Source organism: Meleagris gallopavo, chromosome 14 (genome assembly GCF_000146605.3).
Source record: "Meleagris gallopavo isolate NT-WF06-2002-E0010 breed Aviagen turkey brand Nicholas breeding stock chromosome 14, Turkey_5.1, whole genome shotgun sequence".
Classification (NCBI taxonomy): domain Eukaryota; kingdom Metazoa; phylum Chordata; class Aves; order Galliformes; family Phasianidae; genus Meleagris; species Meleagris gallopavo.
Window position 1 is genome coordinate 253,537 of NC_015024.2, and position 21,602 is coordinate 275,138.

Here is a 21,602-nt window from a genome sequence, read left to right on the forward strand (position 1 = left end):
AGGGGAGCAGGTCGGCCGGGGCCTGGCTGCGGGGGCCCGGAGGCGAAGGCCTGCGTGGCTGCGATGGCAGCACGAGTGCCTGCGGGCCCGTTAACCACGGTGTGCAGTCCAGTGTTCTGCTAACCTCGCCGTCCTAAAAGTAAACAGCACCGGGAGGGGACTTTCTGTCCTACGCAGGTCCCTGGATGTCACCGCTTTCCGTGCAGATCGTTAGCATTGGCAAGGATCTTGCTTCCTTATCGTTTCTGTTTTAACTTAAATATTTGAGGTATTGGCCTGCGTCTTATCTCTTGCCAACTTTTATAAGCATTCATTTTTTCTCTAACAGGATGAGCAAGATTTTTGGTTGTGGCTTTTGGTGATTGCTATGTATTCTGCAGAAGAAACTTTCTAAAAAGTATATTTGCTGCCAGAGTAATGTTTGTTTTTTTTTTATGGGGGTCATGTGGCTCAAGTATTTAAAATGGAAAAAATCTAATTTGCACAACAGAGAGCAGAAGAGCATTACGGTAAACTTCATGGGAATCTTTCCACAGTAGCATGTTCACTACACCATATATAAGCAGTGCTGACTTTCAAGTTAGGCTATATGTCTCTTCTTTGCATTCTGGTCATACTGACTAATATTGAAATAAAACTATAAGCTGTTGGTTTCCATGCCCAAATACCACTGAGGCAATTGAAGAGGGCAACTTGGGAAATACTTCAAAGGAAATATGAGTTATCCTCGAGGAAAGACAACAAGGCTGGCTGCCCAGCTGAAGTGCCTCTACACCAATACAGTCAGCTTGGGAAACAAACTGGAGAAGCTGGAAGCCACCGTGCTACTAGAAAGCCATGATGTAGTCATTGAAACCTGGTGGGATGATTCCCACGACTGGAGTGTGGCTGTTGACAGCTACAAGCAGTTTAGAAGCTACAGGTGAGAAAGGGGGAGAGGAAGCATTGCCCTGTATGTCTATAAAAGAACAGAGTGTAAAGAGCTGACCATGAAGAATGGCCATGAGCAAGCTGAAAGCCTATGGGTTAGAGTTAGAAACTGAGACAGAAAAGGGAGCCTTGTGGTTGGGGCCTGATGGAACGGACCTTATTGATGAAGCCTTCTTCCTCCAGCTACAAGAGACATTGTGTTCACAAGCTCTCATCCTGCTGGAAGACTTAAGCCACCATGATATTTGCTGGAAAAGTAGCATGGCAAGCTGTAGGCAATCCAGGAGGCTCCTGGAATGCACTGAGGACAACTTCCTGAGTCAAATAGTAGATGGCCCTACCAGGGAGGATACAGTACAGAATCTGTTGCTCACCAATGTGAGTAAATTGATTGGAGGCTGCCTGGGCTGTAGTGACACAAACTCTCCATCCCCAGGTGTAGGCCATCGGGAAAGGAAGGCAAGAGACTGGCATGGCAGAACCAGGATCTGCTGGACAAACCAGAGAGCAAGAAGAAAATGCACAGGCAGTAGAAACAGGGATAGGTACTGTGGGAGTATAGGGATGCTGCTAGGCTGTGCAGGGACGTAGTGAAGAAGACAAGGTTCAACTGGAACTGGTTTTGGTAAGGAGTGCCAAGGAGAGCAAGAAAAGCTTGTATCTCAATAGAAAAGGTTAGTCCAAGAAGGCATACCTCCACTAGTGAGTAGTACAGGCAGGCTGGTGCTTTTTTGCATCAGTCACTGGCAGCTACTCTTTACACAGCCCTTGAGGGAATGGGTTGGAAAGTGGGGATGTGGGAGTTCTCAGTGCGGGAGAAGTCGTGGATCTGTTGTAGCATGTCCAGAGGAGGGCCACAAAAATGATCCAAGGCATGGAACACCTCCCTGCAAGGACGGCTGAGAGCTGGGGCTGTGCAGCATGGAGGAGAGCTGAGAGCAGCTTGTCAGTATCTGAAGGGGCTGTAAGAAAGGACAGCCTCTTTAGCAGGGTCTGTTGTGACAGAACAGGGAGAAAAGGTTTCAAACTGAAAGAGGGGGAGATTTAGATTGAGTAGAAAGAAAACCTTTTTGCAGTAGGGGTAGTGAGGCACAGGTTGCCCATAGAGGTGGTGGTACCCCGTCCCTGGAGACAATCAAGACCAGGACAGGTGAAGCTATAGGTGTTGCTGTTCACTGCAGGGCAGTTGGATCACATGGCCTGTAATGATCCCTTCCAACTAAAAGGATTCTGTGACTGTAGTTGATTAGGCATATAGAACACAGTAGCTACATTATTTCTCTTTTATTTTAAATGCAGATGATGCTGCACACAGTTCTGTTGTGTTTCCCATGGGAGCTCTGTGTCACTGGTTATTAAAACTGAGGAGCTTTTCTAATATCCAGCAGACTTTTGAAACAAAACCATGCTCAGAGTCGTGAGGTACTGCTGCTTTCTGCATCACTGATTCCTGTGGTATATCAGGGGCAGTTTTCCTCAACACTAATTAAATGTGCTGAATTAAATTAATAGGGCCAGCCTGGGAATTAGATAACCAAGCCATTAGCCAAGGACAGTGAAACTGAGTAAGGATTGTTTTAATGGTTTTGAATGAAAAACTCTCAGATAAGAGTGGAGTCAGATGTGTGCCATGACATGGCTCTTCCATGGAAAGCTGCTTCCTTGGAAGTGATTGCCTCAAAATATACATCAGTGAGGGACTGACCCTAAATGTTGCCGCTCTGTTTGTTGAGCACATGCTCTATATATGCTCCATATATATGTGCTCCATCCTTTCTTGTCTCGTTTGGCTTCAGTGATATTTTTCCTAAAACCTGAAATTCTTCAGGAAATGTTTGTTGTGGTATATATGAGGGAGAGTTAACAGCTTTCAAGTGTAGCTTTAAAAAAATTAAATTTATACAGGCAGTAAAACAGGTTTAAAACATGGGCCGGAGACCTTTTGGCTTTCAGTGTGACCAGGAGGCTCTGCTTCACTCTGATCCATTTCTTCTTGCATAGGTTTAAACTTGCATGCACAGAACCTCGTAACTGCAGCAGAAACGTTTTAGGGCAAAGTTGAAGATGTTTTTGAAGGAGTGTAAATGACATCTGCTTTCAGCTTTTGGAGAAAATACTTTTGGCAGCCCTCCAACTGCTTCTCTGCTTGCACCATTTCTTTCCCAGTGGAAGCCTGTTTTCTTCCATGGTTAACTGCTTTGTGGGCTTTTTGTACAGAACAGTCCTAACTCAGTTCTGTCTTATGGCTCTGCTGCCAGGTGCTAGTTTTTTGTTTGGTGCTTTCTTGTGAGGGCTGTTTGTTTTGCTTTGAAGGAAAGGATAAACTGACCTAAAGAGCTTAGCTGCGTTATTTTGTGCATTCAGAAGCTCTGCTCTTTTAGATACTTTTTGTGGATATGAAAATGTGGAATCCAAGCTTTGAAATAGAGATTTTTATCAACTTCTTTTAAATTTTATTTTGAAAGTATGATCTATATCCAGGTGAATTTTATTCTAAACATTCATTGTCGTTTTTCTGATACAACTGCATGCTTTCCTTAGTGTTATATTTTTTATTTATTGTAGAAATATTACTATCAAAATGACCCCTTCAGAAGGAACTGTGATGCACTGTAAGACAATTCTGGCTTAAGAGATTAATGACAAACGTGTTTCTAAATGAAAAGAAAAAGATAATAAAAATGAACATAGTCAAAAAAAGCGAAGTGCCCCAGAATTCCTGTGCAGTGTCATTCAGGTAGACTAATAACAGCTACACCTGTTGCCTCCCCTCCCCTCGCCAGCATAATTGTCTACGTAGCATATAACTGCTAAGAAATTGCCATTTCCATATAGAATAATGTATGGAGATTTCCGTTACTGTATTTCCTTTAGATTTGAGTCATTTCCTAGAGCTTCTATGTAGTAACTTTCTTCTCTGATGATATACCTTAGAATTTCTTTTACAGTACGTCATCAAAAAGTTAAACCTTAAGCATGCTTCCAGCCGCGAGAGGAAGGCAGCGGAGCAGGAGGCACAGCTGCTATCCCAGCTGAAACACCCCAACATAGTGGCATACCGGGAATCCTGGCAGGGCGAGGATGGGCTGCTGTACATCGTTATGGGCTTCTGCGAAGGAGGAGACCTGTATCACAGACTCAAAGAGCAGAAGGGCAAACTTCTGCCAGAAAATCAGGTGGTAGAATGGTTTGTCCAGATTGCCATGGCATTGCAGGTAAAATAAAATGTGACTTTGTCATTTTAAAATAGAAATTTAATTTGTTTCTTTCTGCCTCTAGAATTCCATAGTTAGGCTACAGATTTTGAAATCCGGTTTGGCTGGGTTGACAGCTGAGTACAATGGTTATCAGTTCCATTCGTGGCCTGTCTGCAGGTCACTGCAGTCAAACTCACTATTTCAGAGAGGATTTTGCCAGCACTTGGTGTATCTACATCTCTGTCACAGTAGACAGTGGTAACTTCCAAGGTGTTTGTAGTCTGAAATGCTTCTGTGGTTTGACTTTTTGGATCAGACTTAAAGAGTGTAGCTGTTGTTCTGTTTTCTTTAGAAGAAAAGGCTTCTTTCAGAAGCATCTTGTTTTCTGTGGTTTGCTGTTTCTTTAAATGGTAAGTTTAAACTGCTGATTCATCATTTTCTTAAATATAATCTGACTCCATTGTCATTGGAGATTATCAAACTTTAAAAGCTGTTACTGTGGTAATAAAGACAAGATAGAAATATTAACACTGAGAAATAAGAATTTTCTGTCCCGCTCCTTAAAAGTTGGCTCCTGTGGCTAGATGTACACGAGTACGTGTGCATGCACAGCCTTGTCTGCTCTTGCTAGTTGGAAGCCTCCTCTTTTTCCCGTTCTTTAGACAAAGCTCATTGCATTTTCCACCAAAAGTTTTAACTAAAGACTAAGATCTGGCTGCCAGGAAATGGAGCCATCAGAAGTGAGTTATTCTGAGCACACTCCTACATTTTTATTTCTTCTTTTCTGCTGGCTTGTTAAAGCCACGGGGGGGATTTCAATAAAGCAGTACCAAGTTTTGGGGCTGTACCTATATTATTAATGCACTAATGCTGTCTTCAGTAGTGATAAGTCATTTTTATAAGATAGTGATATCTGTGTCTTTGCTGTGTTTGCTTTTCCCTCTTTTGAGCTGTGTTGCATGATTTTGCTTCTCATGGAGAACCAGTTGTGTTACTTAACTCAGTCTATGTGGTTTTTTTTCTTCCCCTCCCAGTATTTACACGAAAAACACATTCTTCACAGAGATCTTAAAACTCAAAATGTGTTTCTGACAAGAACAAATATAATCAAAGTGGGTGACCTGGGAATAGCCAGAGTGTTGGAAAACCAGTGTGACATGGCCAGAACTCTGATAGGCACACCATACTACATGAGCCCTGAGCTCTTCTCTAACAAACCCTACAACTACAAGGTACAGTAAGTTGATGCAAATGTCATTTCTGCTTTGCTAAGCAACTGGTTTTGTTTGCCTGAGAACATTAGAATCTTATGCGCTATTTTTAATTAATTACTTTTTAATGTCACAAAAGATAAAAGGAAAAATGAGATGTTGGCCAGCACCTTTATGGAACTGTTTGCTGCAGTGGATGAGAATTAACAGCATGTGATAAGTTATCACAAATCAGGTGTTTGTCAGGCTACCTGTACCTATTGTAGCATGCCAAAATAAACAGAGATTTTAGTCTGTGTTATGTAATTGGGTTTTCTAAAAGTATTATGTATGAGACATGATGCTTTATACTAAACTGTAACATTAACAAAAAAAAAAAAAGAAGAGAAATGTGCAGTGTTTCTGAATTTAACTTAAAGTAAGTGCTCTTATGTTCCACATGTTGAAAACCATGGGGAGCATCAGTTTGGGTGTCATTGTTGGGTGAGCAACAACTAAGGGAAACTGTTCTTATGAAAAATAAAAATATTTTCTTTCTCTGGTTAGAACCAACATTGTAATTAAATTTAGAAAAAAAATATATATATATATATATATATACACAACTATGTAAATATATATATATACAACTACAAACTGCAACTTTTACAGTTATTTTCAGACTCCACCTGGTTAAAGTTGGAAGGAAATAGTCAATCAACTTTAAGAGTGAGACTGAGGCCAAAAAGTTTGTGGTGCATTTTGATCTTAAATGATTTATTGTGATTAAAAGCCTCTTGGAAAGCATAGAACTAAGCCTGGAGATAAAATTTCTGCCTTTAATGCAAAGCTCTTCAAACTTTCTCTTTCCCTTTTTTCAGTCTGATGTTTGGGCTTTAGGCTGCTGCGTTTATGAAATGGCCACTCTGAAACATGCATTTAATGCTAAAGACATGAACTCTTTGGTTTATCGAATTATTGAAGGAAAGGTAAAGACACTGAGATTTTTATTAGTTCTTGGGTTTTTTGATAACTTGAGGTCACCATTTTCAGTCAGAAGCTATGCAGGGGTTTGTAGGTATTTGGCATGTCACATGCATCGCCGTGTCTGCTTGTAAGGTTGGTATTTCCTGGTGATCTATGATAGAACAGCACACCCAGGAAGTTTGTTTTTAAATACTGCTTGGGATTTCTTATTACCTTTCTGTACAATGCTGTGTAGATTAATTTTCAAGGTTTCGAGATAAGTAGCTTTTTTTCATTTTCTTCAGACTTACACATTGTGCAAAGAATTCCATCACTGTTAGTCTTTTTCCTGTTCTAACTTCAGTGTCTTATTTGCATTGCTGTATGATGAAGTTAAAACAGATTAATTATATATAAATCTTACACCTATTCACAGAATTTCAACTTCAATATTAATTAAAACCAATAACAAAAATTGACAGGCAGAACACAGTTAAGCACTGGGGAAATGTATCGTGTGAATAGTTGGACTATTCTTTATACAGAGTACTTAGCTTGAATTTGGCTGTTATGTGTAAATGATTTTGCAGAACGCTTTGTTGCAGTGTTAAATAATCTCAGACTTCCACTCCTGTTCCAGCTGCCACCCATGCCGAAGGATTACAGCCCACAGCTGGTAGAAATAATACAAACCATGCTCAGTAAAAAACCTGAGCAGAGGCCTACTGTGAAAAGCATACTGAGACAGCCATATATCAAGCACCAAATTTCGTTGTTTTTGGAAGCCACAAAGATGTAAGATATTTTCACTTGAGTGATTGTATGCAAAACTTTCATGTTACTTCCATCTTTGCTTTATAGCTTTTCCTATTTTGTTTTTATAGCAGGATAACATTAGTTCTGCTGTGTGCCGTTGTAAAACCTGCAAACATATTAGTTGCCTTAGAGTCTTTGAGAAATAGGAGAGCTAGAATGAAAACCAGTTGGGTTTGCTTGTTTTTGTTTTTTGCAAAGGCAAATTAAATTATGCAAGTCAGAACTGATCAGCTTAGTCAGAGTAAAGAAATGAGAAACTCCAATATTTTCAAGGAAACACTGGGTGATGCACATTATGATAAATGGTTCATTGAGGCCATTTACCAGCTGGGAACTGTATTTGCAATTTCCTTTTGGTATTCATTGATACCATTGTTTTTCTTCCTTAAGTTTGGTCAGTTATTTTACTGCTGCCAGATAAGAGTGGTTTTGGTGCTGTGCAAACAAACATACTTTGCTGCTGGAGTCTAAATGGTGTTTTTAAGCTCCTTTTATAGAGAGAAAAATGGGGATGTTATGTACAGCCTGTTGAAGAAGCCCACTATTGTGTGTTCTCTGTTATCTGTGTACGGGATTGTTTTTGTAAATTCATAGAAGCTAAAGAAGTATCTTAAGGTCTTGTAACCAATGAATGAGCAACTTTCTTTCTTTTTTTTTTTTTTTCTAACAGGAAAGCAGCCAAAAGTCATAAGAAAATGGCAGATCCTAAACTTAAAGATTCTTCTTCTGTGGTCCCAGTGAAGAATGAATCTCATAACAAGAACACTGTACCCCCAAACAGTTCCTCTGAGCGAGGGAGGAAATGCAGAGCTGTAAGATACGTCCTCCTTCCTCTCCTGCGCACTGAAAATCAACTTGCTTTTTTCCCAGGAAAAATACTGTATTTTAGATGAAATGCCTTGAGCATTGTGAGAACATAGATTCCTCATGGTGTGTAAAACTTACCTTAATGAAGGGGTGGTGCTTAGGTTAATAACAGGAGTAATCAAAAAGCTGTGGGTCAGTAAAACTGATTGTAGTGCCTTAACTATAAGATGGTAACTAAATAACATCTGATTTTCTACCTGTGGGCTCTGTATGAACCACTTCTATGTAAATGTGCAATTGAATCTGCAAACTTACCTTTTGTGTGAAGCATGGTTATATACAAGTATTTCTACACTTCTCATGGAGTATTTGAGGTAAAACATTTTTCAAATATTTGATGACAAGTGATAACCATTTTCAGTGATACAATTCTGATTGGAAAAATTAATTATTGTTATACTACAGAAACTGTTTACTGTTCTAGTTGTTTCCAGTGGTTAAAATGAGTCATATAAAGTGATTAATCTTGTATGTGGTTATGTGGTTGGTTGGTTTTTTGTTTGTTTGTGTTCTGAAATTAGTCTGCTATCGTGGGTTTGAGCTTTCAGAGCTGAAATGCTAAATGTATGTGGTGGAGTAGCTCTTGGAGAATTGCTGGCACTCATTGGCTTCTCCCTCATGGAAGACCAAGGGTTTACAACTTTTCTTTCATGGTACCAGTGAAAGTGGGTGAGCGGTATATGTTTACATCCCTGCCTGAAATATTAATCTGCACATACAGTCTGCATCTCTTTTAAAAAGTGGGGTGTTGCATTTTTGAAGCTCTTCATCTGCTATCAAAATTTCATTACGCTTTATGAACTCTGGTATGTTAACAGTGTTCCTCAGGTGCTTGGAGTATTCTTTCATAAGTGTGTAACACCAAGAAGCAACTCTCTTGTTTTGTTTTTATTCTAGAATGAAGAAGACTGTGCCATCAAATATAAAGCCAGCAAGTTTTGTCCATCAGAGAAACCAGCTGTTGAGCTGAGTGCAAAACCATGCAGTAATGATTTGGACAACTTGGGAGGCTCCTTGGCTACGATTAGTGGAGTGAATATTGATATCTTACCATATGAAAAGAAAAACTTTGGAAGTGAAAAGAATAGCAGTGAGCATATTCCAGAGAGCAATAAAGCAAAGTATGTGAATGCTTCAGGGAATTCTGAAATAATATCCAGTAATCCTCCAATGAAAACTGATGGACTACAGAAAAAGACAAAGCAAGCTTCTAAAGGGGGAAGTGTTGACTCTAAGCACTCATCTGTTGATGCTGTGGAAGATGATGATGACACTTTGAAACTCCTGCAGCCTGCATTGAAAGACCAAAAGCAAACTGACGTGGTAATGCATTTATGCTTACATAGACTTTGAAATAGATGTAACTAATAGACACCTCTTAAAACTCAGAGAGCTGCTGCTCGTACTGGGTTTGCTACCCAAGCAGGATTCTGCTGATGGCATTGTTGGTGTGCTCTAAATAGCTGGGAGCCTTGGCTTCAGATTTGCAAATGCTTTGTGGTGGGGGAGTTTCAGCTGGTGGTAATACTGCTTCTGAAGGGAACTAGAATCTTCGAGCCAAGAAGAGAGATGGCAAGAATAGTTTTAGGACTTCTTTGTTCTGAACAGGCCTGGCTAATTTCTTGGGTTGGTCCTGGTTTGGGTAGGTGACCAGTAGCAATGGAGTAGACAGCCAATCAAGTGGGTCTTGGAGAGACTTTTCTCTTCCATTCTTGACTATTTAGTACACTCAACTAAATGACTTGAATAGATAAATGGTAGACTTGGGGCTAGGGTACTAAATTTGTCAGAGAATAGAGGATAGATTAAACAGTGCTTGGGATTGATTCCTGATTTATATACCACATGCACTCTCCCTGTCTCCTTTTTGCTTCTTTATAGTCAGATACTTAATGGAATGTTGAAGTTTCAAAACAAAAAAAAGTGAGGATGAGGAGTAGGAGTGATTTAAGGCAGACAGGTGATGAAGTGGTGGAAAGAGGCATAAAAGAAGGGAGAATTGAACAATGATGTGGAAGTGTGAAGCATTTAGCTTTCTTGCTTTCCTTTCTATTGAGAGCAGATTGTCTCTTGCTGTCCTTAATTTCATTTATTCTTTCACTGTTGGTGTTGGTGATCTGGAAAATCAGTATGTCTAATGAAATGTCAGCTTCTCCCTAGGCTTGTGTAGTGCTGTCATTCAGATAGTAACTGACACACATACTGCCTAAGTCTTTTCCCCGTGTGCATTTCCCAGTGTTAAACAGGTTTGCTATGGCAACTGCAAAAATACTATTCTTATTTAATCCTCCTGAATCTCTAAATGTCAAATATAAACATGGCTCTTCCTCTCACATTGGTGCTTTGGATTTAACAGTCTCATGTCTGCTCCTTGGCTGTACAGCTCTCACTTCTGCACAATTGCTTGAAGCCATTTTGCTTCAGGTGCTGGTTGCCTTTTAATTACTTTTTTTCTACAGGAGGATTTTCATGCACTTTTTAAATGAGAAATCATTTATTGCAGAGTTTGGATTCTACTGAAAAACTGGGACCATTTGTTCCTGTTGTAATTCAAGTGTCTTTTGAATGCTTCAATCTTTAGATACGGTGGTGCAGCAGAAAGTGTTTTCTGACTGTCACCAGCTTATTGTGTTTGCAACTGTCAGATGTTACGTTGGATGTAGGCCAAGCAGTCAAGTAGCCTGTGCTGATTTTTTATTTTTAAGTGCCTACAAACTGAAAAAGTACTTTTCTTTATTAGGATGTTGTCTATCACGGAGCTTCAGGAGATGCTCAGGAAAAAATTACCTCTCAATTACAGCCTCCTGGTTCTACTCATGAGCCCTCTGTCTCACGGCAGCAATGGCAGAAGAAAAGAGAGCTGGCTGAAGTCTGTTCAGAGAAGGTACAGGGCTCCTTTCACTGCTTCCACAATGAGCTGAGTGCCTTCTTGGGGGAAAGACACCACCTGTGTAAGGAAGGGGAAACAGGATGACTGGTTTTTGGAATTGTACCTTATTGCTGTTCTCCTCAGTTTTGGTATTTGAGGCTGGGATCAGCAAAATCATTGGGTGAAAAGTAGTCTGGAAGGAGGGGGATGAGGTTTAGGGAGGGAGAGAGAGGAAGTGGATGCAAGCAGGAGTGCAGAGCGGGAGACATCAGTAGAATGCAAAACCTTTCTCATCCAGCTTTACCATGCAAGAGGGTCTTCTGCATTACAGAGAGCTTTTATATAAATACGTAGTTTCTTACTCATTTCTCTTTCAAGTTCAGAGCAGTTTCTCCTCGGCCTTTACCTTTTCCTGCTGATGTGAATGTGAAGACAGCACAAAGCTGTGCAGAGGAGCATATTGCCAAAATCTCTGCACCTGCCAGTAGCACCAGAACCAGTCAAGATGCCATTGCAAAGGTTAGTTCCAAACACGGTGTCACTCTGCTTTTGTCTCTCATTGCTTCTGAGCAGGCTGTTCCTGGAGCACATGTACAGAGAGTACAGAAATGTAGAGTAGCTTCCTGTCTGGAAGTTCAGTCAGCCATCTGGCCAGTGTTGGAAAAGATGCTTCTGTGCTGAGCCAGTGAAGCCACAGGCTTCTTTTTCAAAGTGTGTGTTAGTCTTGGTTACCAAAACTGTTTTGTGATAAATAATACAGCATTTGTTAGGTTTAGAATTAGAATTAGAAAGCAGCTTTCTCTTCTGTGTCATATGAAAGAACATTTTTTGTTTTGTAGATAGTGAAGGTCATTGTGACAATTGCTAATTAATATCATACTAATTTATCTTAAAGGAGAGGCCTTTGTCAGCGAGAGAGCGAAGACGGCTGAAGCAGTCTCGGGAAGAGATGTTTCCTTCTGGTAATTATGTTTGCATTCTATAAATGACTTTATGAGCATTCTATAAATGGACTTCTAGAATAAATTCAACTTGCTGTCTGTTCTTCACTAGCATCTTGAGAAAGATGCACTAAAGCTGTAGTTCTGACAACCATTTCTGTATTCTTCTAATTCTTGACTGTGTTCAGTTGCACTCAGGAGTGACAGCTTGTGTTTGAAGTGTGTGTGAGGCTCAGAATTTACACTTTTCAGATAGAAGCTTCAGTGGTTTTTGTTTGAATGTCTACCTGCCTATCCTCTGCCAAACCTTTTCTTGCATGAGCATGAAATTAATTCAAAATACGTGCACCTGAGTTATAAATATTGCCAAAATGTCATCCTTCCAGTGATTCCAGCAAGACGAACAGGAAGTAGTGCAGTAGTTGAAGGAAAATCACATGTGGAAAATCGTGTTAAAGTTGCTCAGTCTTCATCAGATCCCAGTACTTCTCAGGTAAACTGAGGTCGTCATGCTTTTGAAATATTTCAGTGGAGGCACAATTTGGGAATATAGCGACATTTAAAAAAAAAACAAACAAACCTGTATGTGGAAGAAACTCGGTGAGAAAGCTCAGTTATCTGCATATATTGTTTTGTAAGTCCTGAGGGGAAGCACAGGTCTGTGATCTCCCTATTTGTTTGGCTAGATCAGCTTAAAATTTCTACACGTTTTCATACCACCTGTCAGAGGTAAAGCCTAAGAGATATCCCAGGCAGCACTGACGTGTGATTTCATTGCTGAGTGGGTTTTTTGGCTTGTTGGTAAGAAAATATGTATCATGACCTGTGTTTTGGTTCTGGATGAATCGCCTGCTGGAGTTCAGTCTTAACACATTACCTCTAGCCTTGTACATCTCACTGTGCTTTGTTAGTAGAATACTGTGTTTGAGTATCTTTATGTGCTCACAATAAGAAATAGCTTCCAGAAGAAAACTAAACACTTTTGGTGATATTCTTTTAGTTGTCTAATTTAAAAAAAAAAAAGGCTAAGGTCATGAACATACATTGGGCAAAATCTTCTGCAAAACCACGGGACATTATTAATATCAGGAAAACAAAGGAGGAAACTTGAAAAATTCAAAGCATAGGCTTTGTTTTCCTCAGGCCTGCACTTGCAAGGAAGGTATTTTGCATGGTTTACCTGCTTGTGTATGCTTGTAGCTGTTATTTAAGTGCAAAAACTGAATTTGCATTCACAAACAGAGGCGACATGAATTTAGTAATGCTTGTTGTGTCTGCGTGTGCTGCTGGTGGTGTGTGCTGTGCTGTGCACTGAGCACAAGACCTAGAGACACGTGGGCACAGTCTCCTTGTGTATTTTAATGGATGCTGAAAACTTAACTAGTAAAGGAAATTAATATGATTTGAAGATGTGTATGTTAAAGGTCAGTAGATGAGCTAAGGATGCTAATGTATAGTATAGCTAGCTGGAAATCGTGCATGATGTAATGGTTCTTAAATGAGGTAAAGCATTTGTAGTGTTAAAACAGTGATGATGTCATGCTAGTCAGACAAGCATTAAGCATGTTGTGATGTCCTGTGTATTAGCTTGCTTAAAAATGAAGCTTAAATTTTTTGAATATATCATTCAACTATTCTAGTTGAATGGGGCTCTTTTTTGTGTAGAAAAACCGGTTAGTGCCATAGTGATAAATTAATTCTGAAAATCAGGATTTTCCTCTATTGTTTCCTCTTCATGTAGAAAAGCAGAGAAACCCACTGCCTGTCTGATGATGAGCTAAGCTCTTCCACAAGCTCTACAGATAAATCTGATGGAGATTCCAAGGAAAAGTAAGTATTTTGTGTCATAATATGTGAGAGTATTAAACCCTGACTTGGAGTGGGGAAAAAAATTAGAGGCATTGCTTTCCCAGCTTCCCTTTACATAGTGATTGAAGAATCTCATGATACATAGAGAACATTTAATTGTTGTCCCTGTCTGATTATAAAGTTTTTGTGCTGTACTTCTTAGGACATGTGATTGTGCAGCTATATTTTGGCAAACGAAGCTCCCCAGTAAACCAGTGTTGCAGCATCAGAGAAAAAAGACTGCCCTGGATGCTTTAAAAGCATGAGTGCAGAGGTGTCCATGTGTTTTCTTTCAACTCTGAAGGGGGCTGAAATAATTTATTTCAGATTTTGTCAATGTTAGCAACTTCTTCAAGAGATCCTATTTGTTGCATTGCTAGAGGTGTAGCTGCACAGGTAGCAGTAGCTGATAGGACTGAGGATTTTTTCCATTTTGTGCCATTATTAGATGAAATACTACTGATGCTGCTGCTAGTAAAACTGTACCACAAGATGTAAATTTAACATGGGATGCTTAGTAGGACCTCACTCTATTTATTGAAAGTCTTCTGAAGGGAAGGGGGAAATTGCATCACGAATGGTAACTGAATTACATCATGTTTCTCCTCTCCTAGAAAAAGCAGTGTGAGTGAAGTGAATGAGCTGGTGCAGCTAATGATTTGGACACTGAGAATGGACCCTAAGGAGAACTCTGAGTGCTCTGTAACTTCAACTCCAGCCCCGGAGTTTAAACTTCATAGAAAATACCGAGACACTTTGATTTTGCATGGAAAATCATCGGAGGAATCAGAGGACTTCAAATTTGAAGAGATTCCTTCAGGTCTGTTGCTGTGATACTATCTTAAATGATTGGTTGTCAGCTGCTAATTAGCAAAGAAAGCCTCCTAGTGGGCTACAGAAAGCAATCAGTCCATTCTTGCTTCTTCCAGATATTAACAGCTTTCAAATAATTTGGGGTACAGAACTGTTCTAGCTGTGATGTACATGCCAGTGAAGGGAGCGGGGACAGTCCTTCAGTTATTAATGAAGAAAGCTGATCTGTGCTGTGACTTGTATTTAGAAGTTTCCAGAATGAACAGTTCAAAATTGGAGTTGAGCATTTTGAAATAATTTGTTGTGAATTGTGGACAAAGCTGGAATTGCACAGGAAGCACAACTCAGCATTAAACACGGTGGAGGTTTTTACAAATATAGAATCATAGAATCACAGAATGGCCTGGATTGCAAAGGCCCACAGTGCTCATCAGTTCCAACCCCCTCCTATGTGCAGGTCACCAACCAGCAGCCCAGGCTGCCCAGAGCCACGTCCAGCCTGGCCTTGAATGCCTCCAGGGAAGGGACATCCACAGGCTCATATAGAAGCTCATTTGCAATAAATTATTCTTAAAACAGTTGAGTGGTTTTCTGTTGTTGTAGAGAATTGTTAGAATGAAAAATAGTATTTTGTAGAAGAACTACCTGAAATGAAGTTACAGAGGCCTAATTGTGTGAATTGCCTGCAGTGATGTTGTACTGTACAGTGCCTTAAGATTTAGCATTGGAATGGCTCTTGCTCATAGGAGATCACTGTTGATGATCTCCTTCAGATAAATGGTTATTTCATGCAAACTGACAACTGGAATTCTGTGGTAACATGTGGTTCCATCTTCTTCTAGGTGTGTAGTATGGAAATTGAAAGTAACTGCAAAACTGCAATGATCTTCTCCTGATCTTCTCCTTTTTTTTTTTAATTAATAGACATGCTATCAGGTCCTGAAAAGATGAGGAGAATGGTTGAAGTCCTGAGATCTGATGTGGTGCGAGGACTGGGAGTGAAACTTCTTGAGAAGGTGTACAGCATTATGGAAGAAGAAGATGAAGTGAAGAGAGAGGTGAATGCTTTACAAATCAGATTTTTAGAATTGTTTGATTTCTTATAAACCACTTTTTAGATATTGAGGTGACAGTGCAAACCTGAGTTCCAGAAAGTGTTGATGTGGTCAGTGGCAGGCAAGGGCCTGAATGTCTGTTCAACATTAATAAAATTGGTTCTGAATATAAATGGCATCCAGCTGCACATTCTTCAGGAACCAGAGGAGCTTTAGAACTGTACCATGGTCCCTGAGTTTGAGGAAGATGTAAGGGGTATAAGTAATGACTCTGTGGTGTTTCTCCATTAATGGTTTCCTTTTAAGCTATAACTTCTTATCTTCATGTTGCTCTCACTTCAAAGTGAGAAACAGTTTAATACCTATTCCTAAGGGAGATGAATGAGCAGAATGTTTGACTCCTCTGATTAAAAACTTTACTACAAAGAAAACATGAGTATGTAGTGCCAGTGAGTATTTCACTTGTGTTTAAAACTGTCAGGTGGGATTTGGAACATCTCTGGCTTTCACAGTAAAATGGACTTTTCCCATTTCCCCCCTTCCATCTGTGTAATAAAACTTCGCCTGCTGCTTTCAGATGAGTGCTTTGGTTAATGTCCTGATTACTTTTGCTGATATTTCAGTCACTGTTACTTTTTCAGTAAGTTTGGTGTTGGTTTTTTTTCTGCCAGCTGCAGTTGCGGGAGCACATGGGAGACAAGTATGTGAGTTACAGCGTGAAGGCACGCCACCTGAAATTCCTTGAAGAAAATGTGGAGTTCTGAGCAGAACCTTTTCCTGAGCAAAGAGGACAAAGCTTTCTATCTTGTCTGGATTGGATCAGCTTGAAGAGCGTGTTTCTTCACTGACCTCCTTTGCTGGATAAACTTGCAAAAAACATTATTACTACAAAGTATATTTTTCATGTTAAAATGCAGACCAGCCTATTGCTTTCTCAGAAGAGAAACTTGGTTTAGTTTTTATTCTCTTAATTAAACTTCATTTTTTCTATAGGGCTGCATACTAAGCTTTGTATAAAAGGAGTGTCCAAAAAAAACAAAGTGTGTGTGACTTTATCATAGCAAAAGGTTGGGGCTAAAGTGATTTATGTACTATTGGTGGTACCAGAATCCATGCTGAGGTGTGATAGACTGAGCCCTTACACCAAGTATTTGTATAGAGTTACTGGGGAGGAGCAGCTATTACTGGTGTTGTGGGGGACAGGCACAAGAGCAGGGAAAACACAGTTCACCCATGCACAGACAGCTTATTTCAAAGGAAAAAACACAAAACCCAAGGCAGTCTGAACACAAAGGAAGGGTGTGGATGGACAAAAGTCTGCTTGAAGCTGCAACTGAAAGCCCTCCTTGCCTGCTCCACCTCCCCAGATGCCCCTCTACAACAGGTCTGAGGCCTGCATGGGGAAGGCCCATCTGTGAAGGGGAACAGTCAAGGGGGTGAGGCACTGGACCAGGGTGCCCAGAGCTGTGGTGCTTGCTCCATCCCTGATTTTTAAGGCCAGGCTGTATCAGGCTATGGGCAACCTGACTCTCTGTGGATGTCCCTTTTCACTGCAGAGAGGTTGGAACAAATGGCCTTTAAAGGTCCCTTCCAACTCTAAGGATTCTGTGAATTATCGGACATGAGATGGTTCATGAGACTAGGACTCAGAATGGAGTCAAATGTTTGCCCAACCATTTTATTGTAACAAGTGGAAAGGAAAGGAAAAGTCTAGCAGTGTGAGCAACATTATACAATCATAGAACCCTTAGACCTGGATGGGACCCTTTAAGGCCATCTGATGACCACTACCAGCCCTTTGCTGGACCAGTCCTTGATTTTTTTCCACAAGCTCTCAACCAGATAATGGCTATTCCTCAGACACAGCTCTTCACAATCTATCCACTTCCTAACATAGAGGGCAACTCTGCCACCCCTCCTACTTTGCCTATCCCTTCTGAAAAGCCTGTAGTTCTCGATCAGGGTATTCCAATCATGGGATTCATCTCACCATGTCTCCATGATAGCAGTTAGGTCATACTTTCCCAATTGCGCCACGGTTTCTACCTCCTTTTTATTTCCCATTCTGCGCTTATTGGTACAGAGGCACTTCAGCTTAGTTATTGGCCTTGTTTCCTCCTCAGAGGAGCCCTCCCTAGTACTTCCAGGACAAGTCTGGGGTTTTCCCTTACTGCCTCCCAAGGTGACAGCATTCCCACACTTCTCTGTCACCTAGTACACCCCCGTATGGGGCTGCTGAATCACGGCCTGAACCTCTGATTGATCACCTGGGGCGAGCAATGAGTCAGCCAGGGGAGCACAGGTGAAGGCAAATCACCTGTGCTGCAGGAGGGGGTGGAGCCTGGCTGCACCTCTCCTGGAGCCATTGAAGAGCTGACTGCCAGTGGGGAAGGATCTCTCTGGAGATCTGCTCCACTGGAGTTCATCTTGCGAGCCCATAATGGGGTGAGTGACTTTCTCTCATTACTCCAATATAAATTATACTAGCCAAGCTCCTGGATATATATATATACCATCTGTATATCCATTGATTATACAACCCCCTCACCCCCATCATATCTGTTTTAAAGCCCTGCTAACCAGCCCAGACGCTTTGTTCCCAAGAATATTTGTGGCCCTTCTAGTCGGCTCCCATCTGCTGTCAGCATTCCCCCTTTCTCAAGGCTCTGTCCCAGGCCACAGTACCCAAAGCCCTGAGTACAACACCATTTGCAAAGCCATTCATTCAGCATGTCCACCCTACTCCTTTTGTGTGGACCCCAGTCACCAACTGAGAGGACAGAGGTGAACACAACTTGCATTCCCAATCCCTCAGGAGTCTTCCCAGAGCCCTTAAGTCCCTTTTGATTGCCCGAGGACTTATTTTGCCTACCTCTTCATTTCCAACGTAGAAAACCAGTAGTGGATAATAAGAGGGCTTGACCAGGAGAGTGGTGTTCTGAGCAACATCTCTAACCCAGGCACCAGGCAGGCAGCACACCTCCCTGTGGGACAGATCCAAGCAGCATATCGGGCCCTTGATTCCCCTCAGAAGGGAGTCCCCTATGACAACAGCCCTTCTTGTATTCCTGACTGACGCTGTAACAAAACAGGGAGCAGACCGACCAGCCTTAGGCAACTTCTGCTGCACGGCGGCATCATCCCTAGTCACAGGGCCACATCCCCAGTCCCTCCAGCTCTAGATCCTCATAGCTGTTCTGTAAGAGCACCTGGGGAGGTGGGACAGGCTGAGGGGCAGTCGGCTTGCTGCCCCCATCAGGGACTTGTTTGCAGCCCTCGCTGTCTCTGAGGTCGCCCCTTCCCACCTGACTGTGAGGCAGCAGGCGATCCCCCACTGCTGGAGGAGCATCTCCCAGCACGGCTCCTGTAGGGATGGCAGAGCGCGTCTCCACAATCGATCCCATCCCCACAATCCCGGATGCTCCTCAGCCTTTCCGCTTCCCCCCTCAGTTCTCCCGCCGCGCTGAGCAGATCCCCAGCTGGGATCCCTGCAGCAGCACTGACACGCCGGGCATCTTCTGCAGCCCGAGACCTGAACTGAATTTCTATCTGAGTCTCCACGTTCTTTAGCAGCACATCTCCGCCGTGCGGTGCCCATGGCTGCACCTCGGTGCGTCCAGAGCAACGACCACCGAGCCGCCCATGGCTAAGCGCTAATCCTGCAGTACGGCAACGCGCCCTGGCAACGCCCACTTCAACGTAAGCCGCTCTCGCGAGAGCTGCCTGCCTGCTCTGTTATCTCGCAGTTCCCTGCATAGGGGAACCGACAGAAACCCCCCGTTATGTCGCGATCAGTCACCGAAGCAGCGAACCTCGGCGATCGAGGATACAGTCCGGTTCTTGGGTGGATCATAGTGAAACCCATCCAACATTCTTGCAGGGCTCCCACACGAGGCCCAGCTGCTGCATTTTGGCGCAGCCTGGAAGGTGAGAGGCGCCGAGACATTGCCCTCATCCACCCGGTTCCTGACAGCCCTGTGTAGGCAGAGATGCCTCCAGCCGTCCTTGCATCTTACAGCGATCTCCGAGACAAAAGTATCTTCGTATGACATCTCACGGGATGCTACTTTCTCTATCCACGTGAATCTGCTGTTAACAAAGCCGTCACTGCCATCTCATATCCTACATCAGTTACAAGTCCTTAGGACTTCACAGAATCACAGAACTGTAGGGGTTGGAAGGGACCTCTAGAGATCATCGAGACCAACCCCCCTGCCAAAGCAGGTTCCCAAAACCAAGCATTGTGTACTGTCTTACACAACCTGGTTCAACCTGGCACTGCTGACAGCTTGTTCTTCATGTGGTTAGAAACACTTTCAAAGAAACATAGTTGTATTTTGTCTCCTCAGTTATGGCAATAGCCAAACTACACTTGATTTGACTGTGGGCAGCGTTCCTTTTTGCTAAAACACTTCAAGGAGAATGTGAACTCATACAGCCTGAAAACTCATCACCCCACACTGTTTTCCCTATGACTTCACTTAAACTGCAGCCAAAGTGTAGAGGGCCTTCGTGCTCTGTGCAGCTCTTAATGAGCTCATGACAGCATGCAAAGCAGTAAGGAGAAAAAACTACAATACCGAGTCAAGAAGCATCTCCCAGGGAAAATATATTAAAGCTTAAGAAAGTTAATTGCCACAACGTATCATAACAAAGAACCGTTTTATTTAGCTTTTAGAATGCCTTTTTGGTTTTCTGTCTGCTGGCTTCTTATCCTCTGTGCCCGACTCCTGCACAGGCAGCCACTTCAGGGGGTTGCGGCGGTACATGGGCCATGGAGGGAGTGTCAGCTTAGAGAACAGGAACAAAATAAAACACGCAAAGCACGGTGTTAAAGAAGTGCACAGCTTCTGAGACCTGAACTGCAGCATGGACATTTGTGCTTTCTATCTGGGTCTCCGTATTCCTTTTAGCAGCAGCTTGCCGTTTCTCTGGGTACCCAGAGAAACACACTGCTGTTTCTATCACCAATAGAATCAGATGAACTTTAACATTTAATTGAAATGGAAAATCAATTCAGTGTTAGTAGCAGCATGAAATTGCAGCATTCTGTAAAATCTTAACAACGTGTTGTAATGTAAGTTTAAGTACAGGACTGCGTGCTCTACAGCTCAAAGAAAGCAGAGATGTGCACTGTTACCTGAATTAAATGGGAAACATCTGTGCTCACAGCCCCGTCATTCAACTGCTGCTTCAGGTTAAATAGTGGATATAGTTTCTGGTTTGGGCACAAGAAGACCCCCTTACCAAACAGGATAATGCAAATCCAGCCATTACTATGTAGACAGTCCATCCAAACTGCTCAGTGACATATCCGAAGATGAAACCAATTACCTAAAACAAACAAACACACACACACATGTTTTTGATAAGATTTCAAGCACACGGAAAGGCTGCTGAAGCCACGCTTGGCCGGAGGTGTGGAGAATAGCTAAGAAGAAATAAAGGTGTGGGTTTTTTGTTTGAAAGCAGACGGTGCACCTTTCTAACCTCGTCTGCAAAACTGAAGACCAATTTCAAGATTAAAGAAATAAATAAATACGGAACTAAAGCGTTGATGCCAACCCAGGCCCAGCAACGTGGAAAAGAACCAAGATCCTAAAATCAGAGAACAAACCGAAGGAGCCCCTCATTATCACCGCGTGTACTTACGGCAGAGACGAGAATGATGCCCTGGAAAATCTGTTCCGCTAATTTCTGGCCCTTGTAGTCCTATGGAAACAAAGCTTTCGGTCAGCGGATGCGCCCCGCCGGGCAGCCGCCACAGGGCCGTCCCGCCCTTACCATCTGTGTGGGAATGGAGCGGAACACGTCCAGCATGGTGGCAGGGAACGGCTCCTCGTCCTCCTCACTGGTCTGCTCCCTGTGCTCCCGCTCTTCGTCCTCCTCACTGGCCTTGGCCTGCTCCTGCTCCCGCTCCTGCTCCCGCTCTTCGTCTTCGTCTTCGTGGTCGTCGTTCTCCTCCTCCTCCTCCTCTTCTTCCTCCTCCTCTTCCTCCTCACTCTCACTTTCCCCCTCCCCCCGCACACCAGGCTCCTCCCCGCTGATGGCAGCACACACCGCCTCCCTGCCGTGCAGGCGCAGCGATACCGGAAGGCGCCTCCGCGCGC

General features: G+C 42.4%; 2 protein-coding genes across 2 annotated transcripts; one reads left to right on the forward strand and one right to left on the reverse strand.

Annotated features, from left to right (window-relative positions):
- Positions 1 to 2,001: 2,001 nt before the first annotated feature.
- On the forward strand, positions 2,002 to 16,544 carry NEK4 (NIMA related kinase 4). The gene is made up of 14 exons (XM_019619993.2): positions 2,002 to 4,145; positions 5,162 to 5,359; positions 6,199 to 6,306; positions 6,924 to 7,078; positions 7,770 to 7,911; positions 8,864 to 9,289; positions 10,707 to 10,850; positions 11,214 to 11,354; positions 11,731 to 11,797; positions 12,163 to 12,269; positions 13,518 to 13,606; positions 14,239 to 14,444; positions 15,362 to 15,495; positions 16,164 to 16,544. The coding sequence occupies exons 1-14, from the start codon at positions 4,032 to 4,034 to the stop codon at positions 16,254 to 16,256; spliced, it is 2,124 nt and encodes a 707-aa protein (XP_019475538.1). The 5' UTR covers positions 2,002 to 4,031; the 3' UTR covers positions 16,257 to 16,544.
- Positions 16,545 to 20,135: 3,591 nt separating this feature from the next.
- SPCS1 (signal peptidase complex subunit 1) lies at positions 20,136 to 21,600 on the reverse strand (the record flags this gene model as incomplete). Its single annotated transcript, XM_019619954.1, has 4 exons — positions 20,136 to 20,282; positions 20,740 to 20,826; positions 21,145 to 21,204; positions 21,277 to 21,600. Coding segments are annotated over 4 exons (594 nt in total), but the record flags the coding sequence as incomplete, so codon positions are not given.
- Between the last annotated feature and the right edge of the window lie 2 nt (positions 21,601 to 21,602).

Bases quoted from the DNA above. Each gene is read 5' to 3' on its own strand.
- NEK4 (XM_019619993.2), top strand. From the start codon at position 4,032: ATGGGCTTCTGCGAAGGAGGAGACCTGTATCACAGACTCAAAGAGCAG. The intron at 6,307-6,923 runs GTAAAGACACTG...CTCCTGTTCCAG, and splicing joins ATCGAATTATTGAAGGAAAG to CTGCCACCCATGCCGAAGGA. The intron at 15,496-16,163 runs GTGAATGCTTTA...TTTTTCTGCCAG, and splicing joins AAGATGAAGTGAAGAGAGAG to CTGCAGTTGCGGGAGCACAT.